The 7136-nt window shown below is 38.2% G+C and overlaps 1 protein-coding gene across 2 annotated transcripts; it reads right to left on the minus strand.

Moving 5' to 3' along the window:
- Nucleotides 1–801: 801 nt before the first annotated feature.
- LOC146390100 (uncharacterized) lies at nucleotides 802–5737 on the minus strand. 2 transcript variants are annotated; one of them, XM_084923165.1, is made up of 6 exons: nucleotides 5558–5737; nucleotides 4868–4912; nucleotides 3122–3382; nucleotides 2791–3036; nucleotides 2369–2424; nucleotides 802–1131 (listed from the first exon to the last, which is right to left on the minus strand). In XM_084923165.1, the coding sequence occupies exons 1-6, from the start codon at nucleotides 5586–5588 to the stop codon at nucleotides 1090–1092; spliced, it is 681 nt and encodes a 226-aa protein (XP_084779291.1). In that variant the 5' UTR covers nucleotides 5589–5737; the 3' UTR covers nucleotides 802–1089. The 2 variants fall into 2 exon arrangements, with proteins under 2 accessions (XP_084779291.1, XP_084779289.1); XM_084923163.1 differs by having other exon boundaries at nucleotides 2369–2488.
- Nucleotides 5738–7136: the final 1399 nt, after the last annotated feature.

Here is a 7136-nt window from a genome sequence, read left to right on the forward strand (position 1 = left end):
CTATAATTAATTCCACTGAACTTGAGTCCCGTGTTTGGCCTGCTATAGACTATGACTCTCAAAATCCCTAATGAATAAACAGAATACTGTTTAAGACTCTCTTGCTTTACCTTCTCACTGTGAAGATTACACCTTGTTATTTTATGTCTCTTCATAAATAAATCCATGGACCAAAGAGTGATGTAAACATTATCCACATTTTAGAACAGTATAAATTTAAATTTTCAGTTAATTTGAATGTTAATTTCTTTAATTAATAATTGCATTAATTCTATTTGATAACTATGTATAAATTTTATCTGCACACAATTTTCCTCAATATGCATTTCCATGTTTGTTATAATATTATGTAACATTGTGTAAAACTAAGTCATGGCATAGGGAGGGGAAATTCTGATGAAATAATTCGTATCCACTGACCTTATTTAGCCTCTCGTAATATAACTTAGTATATAGTATTATACTTAATATAACCTATTGAGCCCAAGCCCATAAGAGTTGAACACTTCCTCACTCAGCTCCTGACTTCTGCTTTCACACAGTCTGACCAAATAAAATGAGAGATTCAGATCATTTTGTTTGGCTTCATCAAAGAGAAGTTCCTGCATAATTTAAGACACCACTTATGTTGTCTGGGTAATAGGCCACACTTCAAGTCAGTTAAAGTCATCCCAGTATCAAACGTGGCAGTTATATTTCATTGCTGACCACAAACTCAGTACGTCTGTTTTGGGAAAAAGTGATGTGACACTTTGACATTAGCGGTTGACCACAGTGGGCGTCTTTGAGAGCTGCAGCAGCTTCTTTATTGTAACAGCATTCATACATGTGTAAAAACAGAAAGATCAAAGGAACTGGTTAAAGTTCAACTTCAAAATAACAGGCAGGTGTCTTTGCTTGTGTTCAAACTTTATATGTACTTATAAACAAATCAAATGGCAACTAGCTCTATCTGACTAAATAAAGAAACGTTAAAGAAACGTTATAGCAGTCCACACACTTGTACATCGAACCCTGATGACAATGTAACACTTGGTTAATAACAAAAACAATATGCGATAAAACCGGGTTATTTCTTTGTTTTCACTATCACTCAGTCATTATGTCCTCAGACAGCTCTCTCTCTCCAACCTGTAAGACACACAAAAGAGTAGAAGAAGAGTAGAAGAAAAAAAGAATAGAAAAAGTTAGCAATAGCTTAATAATAAAGTGGCTATAAGATAAGCTAAGATAACTCATTGTCATTGCAAAGTCATACTTAGTACACGGTAATTTATAAGTTACCACTCTTTTACCAAAGTAATAACCGCTATCCAAAAAATATCATGGTAGCAACAGTGGTCACAGTTGAGCAATATTGCAGTGAAAAATGCTTCTTCTTTTTGTAATGAAAAGGGACAGTGGGAATGAAGGGAATAATAACCACATCAATATTATGCATGACAATCTCTGTCTGTTATTCAGTGTATTCGTTAGGCTTGATTTAAAATTTTTGAAAAATTTGACATTGAGGATTACAAAGAAAATCTATGTCATTCCCACATCCCCCCATTTTGTAAGATGTTGCTAACTGTGCTAAATAAAAATGTGGATTTCAAATTGAACATTTGCTGTTTGCCTGGTAATTCTACTTTGACAACTAGAATATGAACTACTCTAAACAGCTTGTTGGTTTTAATGCTGCCTTTGTACAAAAAAAAGATATTACACTTTACACTTCTGATCTATTTGTACTATATTTACTGTACAACACATATTTTTTTACGTTTTTTGTTTATTTATTTTCAAATTTATGAGTACTCCATACATATTTCTTTGTTTTATGGGTTGTTAAATGGTAAAATTCTTGGTTGTATTCTGCATTTTTTTCTCCTGCAGTCGAATACTTTTTGAGACAATTAATGCTAGTTAAACAATAACAGTCAATGCTGTTATTGTTTAAAAGAGAACGCAATTGGGTTCAACTTAAAGTTAATTTTGAAATGAATGCATGTTGCATGCAAGTTGTACTTCATGCCAAATATTTTGAGCTGTATGAGTTACAGTACGTGTCTAAATGATCAGCTTTAAAATTGTATTTTATGTCGTTTTCATTTGAGGCATACATTTTGGAAGCTCAAATTATCACTCACATCTATACATTTATAAATAATACATACACGTCTGACAAAGCTACAGACAATACCACATGAGGAAACAAAGGTAATACCTTTCACAGAATTAATTTTGTGATACTGTTGCTCAGTAAAACATCTCCTGTCTTTCTTACAGCTTCCACTTTTGAAAGGTTTGGAAAAGAAAATCAGGCAATGTATCTGCCTGAAAGACAAATTTTTAATGTAATTATAAAAATAATAATTGTCATTACCTCTCTTCCAGCAACCTTTGCCAATGTGATACAGTCCCACTGCCACCAACAGAGCACTAAATGAAATGGTAGAAATGATCCAAGGTGTGGCAGCAGAGGAGGAATGGCACGCCTCTTTGTCTGGATTAGTTTTTTAATTTAATTTATTAAGACAGGAAGGTTTAAATGAGAAAAGAATGGTAAAACATCAAAAGTTAATTTTAGCTTCTTCATAATGACATTAAAAGTCTTGCCAACTTAAAAGCTTATAAAAACCATAGAAAGTTTGGTGCGTCTATTTGAGTTTAAATTTGCAAATTTGGTTTGCAAGCTGGAAAGAATGCTAACTCAAACAGATTCAACAGTTTTGCATTAACTGAATTAGCTGTCATTCATATCTCATTTATTAATAAACCTTATTTTAAAACATCTCAGTGTCTCACCTGTGACTTTCAGCCAGCTCTCTGGTGATTCCCCAACTCCTGAGATGCTAGACTTGTAAAGTCCTTCATCTGACTTGGAAACTCTCTGGATGGTCATGTTTCCTTTGGCGCTTCTATGGATGAGAAATCCACTTTTGTAGAAATCAGCTGTGAAGTTGGAGGATGGAATTTTGTTTCTGCAGCTCAGAGTCACAGTTTCTTCCATCAACACAGGAACAACAGGACTCTCCAGGATCACAGGACCAGCTAAATGACATACATTTGATAATTACGTAGAAGAAATAAATTCAATTAGAAAATATTAGAAATATTGTTATTTCCTCAAAAGTACCAGTGACAGAGAGGGTGATAATGTTGCTTCTTGTTCCTCCTTCAGTCTCATACCAGTACTCTCCACTGTTGTATGTATAAACAATTTGAACAGAGCAGGATGATCCTGTTGGTGTCCTCTTATTAGCTTTACTACATGATTCTACTTTCCCTTTAATTTTATGCACAACTTCACAATAATCGACTCCTTCACAGTGAAATGTTACTGATTCATATTCAAAGAACTGCAATCTGTTTGGAACAACACGAAGAGAAACTGCATCTGAAACAAAGAAAAATGCAAGTTTAGAGTTTTATTACTAAAACTGGCATACTGCACTTCATTGGTGAATGAATAAAACATTAAATACAACAATTAAAAATATCACAGAAATATTTGCTTCTCTCACAAAAAAAGCTACTGTGCTATCTTGTTTTTGTTTTTTCTGTCCCGTTTGATTCTTTAGCTGTCAGAATTATTGTCTGAAGGCCAAGAAAGATCCCCAACAGATTTACTTTACCAAGAGGATCATTACGTCCTTGCCATATTGGTCCATTTTAATGAACTTTATTATTATTATGTATTTATTTTATTTTATTTTCAATTGTTACAGATGGGACAGACATAACTGGGGGATAAGACAGGAAGAAAGAAAGAGAGGGAGAGAAAGAACAACAGAGCAGAAGAGGGACAGTGAGAAACGGCACTTAAAAAAAAGAAATCTCCTGGATCGCCTGTTGAGAGAAGAAAAAACAGACGAGAAAACAAGCAAAAAAGAGACGAACATAATAAACACAACATCTTCGCAATGATCTAGCTAACGGTAAATAACAGCAGATGCTTAACTGAATCTTTTTATGCAGCACGCAAGACCGACAGCACACAATGTGCTTTGAGGTAGCAGCCAAGAAAGGTGTAGTTTGTGTCTGAGAACACCTGTTTGTACACCTGTGTGCACACCTCTGTGGATCAGCATGCTTGTATTCAAAAGGTTTCTCCATGTAACGATCTGCTAGAGGGTGTGGGGAGCCATAGCCCCGTCCCCCAGGGCATGAAGCAGGCATAGTGGAGATCCAGGCCCCAGACATCCAGAGGCCCCAGAGTGCAAGAGCCCAAGGAGGAGCATCGGAGGGGTAACCGTGCCACCCTCCTGGGAAGAATTGAGGAGAGCCCCAGACGAGGGGTCAGCAAGCAGCCACGGAGCAGAAGCCAGAAGAGGCTGCAGTGACGTGCCCGCGGGCTCTGCCGGCAGCCAGCTGCGCCAGAGTACACTGAGCCCCAGGCCCAGAGGCCTGAGGGCCCCCCACCCCCCAGAAGCTGCCCAACCAAGCCACGGGCGCCAGGGCCCGCCAAGCAGCGGGGCCTGGCGCTGGTGGGCTGGTACATACCTGATCACCCAGCCCCGGACACCAAAAACCACCAACGCACCTACGTTTGAGGGTATCAGCTGCAGGTAGTGTGGTGAGGGGAGATACATCCATACCTTGGAGAGCCTGAGATGTTCCCACAGAGGTGGCGTCTAAGACCCGACCTCACATATAGACACAGACGTACAGGCACGCACAGACGCAAAAGTGCCTTCACAACCTCATGCACACATATACAAAGACTCGGCACTCACTCAATGTGGAGACAGACACAAATCGACACTGTACACACAATCACACTCCCCAAACATACTCTATACCGCAGGTCCAGGCTATCTGTGCTATCTCATTCAAAAGGTGACCTGATATTGATAAACACAAGCAAACAGCTGGTACTCACCAACTTTCTGATCCTGTACCATCAACAGAATCATGATGGTCATCACTGAAGAGGGACAAAATAGCTAGTTACTATAACACATACTGTATAATTGCTAAATATACTGTACTAAGTATAAATGTAAGGTATTATTACATCTCATACGTAGTACACAAAATACTATAGCCTACTTCCATCCATCCATTCGCTTCCGCTTATTCTTTTTCAGGGTCACGGGGGGCGCTGGAGCCTATCCCAGCTGTCTTAGGGCGAGAGGCGGGGTACATCCTGTACAGGTTGCCAGTCTGTCACAGGGCTAACACACAGAGATAACCATTCGCGCTCACATTCACTCCCGTATTCACACCTATGGGCAATTTGGATTAACCAATTAACCTATCCCCACAAACTGCATGTCTTTGGATGGTGGGAGGAAGCCAGAGTACCCGGAGGGAACCCACACAAACACGGGGAGAACATGCAAACTCCACACAGAAAGACCCCGGCCTGATGGTGGAATTAAACTCAGAACCTTCTTCTCAGGACCTTCTTGCTGTGCGGCAACAGTGCTAACCACTGTGCCACCGTGCTGCCTACCATAGCCTACCTACTTTTCTTACCTTAAATATAAAACTAATAAAATAGCCATATTTTTAATGAGAATGAATCACCTAAATTTTATAATAATGTAGAAATAGAGAAAGTACTCACACAGTCTGATGCAGAGAGTTCTGACCTCCATGTCGCCTTGATGTATACAGAAGACTGTAACAGCAGTGAGCAGCGGTGTCTCTTTGCTAATAAAAGTATTTTAAATAGTTTTAGGACCTAATGCAACTATCTAGTTTTTAAAAAGCTGTTTCCAAAGAAGCTGAGTGTCTTTTGTGTCAAGTCAAGCCTCACTGTTTCAGTTCCCTGTCAGTGGGCGGAACAACAAACCAGTTCAGACAAATGCTGTGTTTGATGCAGCTTGTAGACTGGTTCCTGTTTCCTGTGCTCAGTTTGGTGGACGCTGCTGAGATATGTCACAAAAGTAGTGAACATTTAATCCTCTTCTAGAGGTACTAAGCCCACTCAGGGAAAGTCATTAAAGGTATGTTCACTCACAGGACAGTAAATGATACTATGCCATTCTGACATTCAAACATTGTTCAGTTTTATATTGATCAGTCCAGTGATTTAATCCAGATCTATTCAAAATGATGTCAGGGAGAGAATCTTTTCATGTTTGATAATTGCGATATCTGCTTAAAATGTGTTGCTCTGGTGGCAATAAGCAATAACAACATTACTTCACTGTAGTGTAACGTTTGAACATTTATTTCATTTTTGTCACTGAAATGCACTCCATGGTGATGCTATATGATAAGAGAAACAGATGCCTCTGGCTCACATAAACAGGCTTAAAGAGATATAGAGGTTGATTTTGTGTTGGGAATTTTACAAAAAATGATAATGATGAACATAAGTTAGGTACTGTAAATCCCGGACTACAGAGCGCACCTGATTAAAAGCCGCATGCTCTAATTTTAGAAAGAAAATCAATTTTGTACTTGTACAGGCCGCACCAGATTTTAAGCCGTATGCGTTTCACTTGTAATATGAGATATTTACACAGAAATATTACACGTGAGGATTTTTAACGTTTAATTTAATCCGTAAGGTAACATAAACATGGTAACATAAACGTTATGGTAACATACAAAAATACATACTGCAAATGCTTTTTTTCCTCGAACAGCGCCTGTAACACGGCTACCTTTAAGTATACGTACGTATCGGTAACACACAAATTATGTTGCTTATGGTTTTTTTACGGAACAGTGCACAAACAACATTACAACGTCTCTTAACAACCGGTAAAAATATGTACCGTATATATACAACTTATCAATTTTATTGGTCTACTGTTACCAGGAAAAATGTTTTTGGCCGCATGAAAAAAAAAATGCATTAGCTGCACGTCAGTATAAGCCACAGCATTCACAGTGTGGGAAAAGAGTAGCGGCTTATGACCCGAAAACTACGGTAAGAAGATGAAATGTGGAAAGAAACTGTACTGAGGTCTTAGTAACACTACAGCACATTCACAGAAACTTTGCCAGATGTGCAAAAATACTGAGATTTAAAGAATGAAACATAAAAATCATTCAAGTTGAAATTACATCTAGAAAACAATACCTCATTATGCCTAAATATGGTTAAAAAGTTAACTGAGACCTTTCATCCTTAAGCTCTCTTTAATCTTCTCAGAAAACCAGAATTTGGTAATCATGCAACTACCCACACC

Source organism: Perissodus microlepis, chromosome 3 (assembly GCF_051167445.1).
Source record: "Perissodus microlepis isolate ML-2025 ecotype Zambia chromosome 3, ASM5116744v1, whole genome shotgun sequence".
Taxonomy (NCBI): Eukaryota; Metazoa; Chordata; class Actinopteri; order Cichliformes; family Cichlidae; genus Perissodus; species Perissodus microlepis.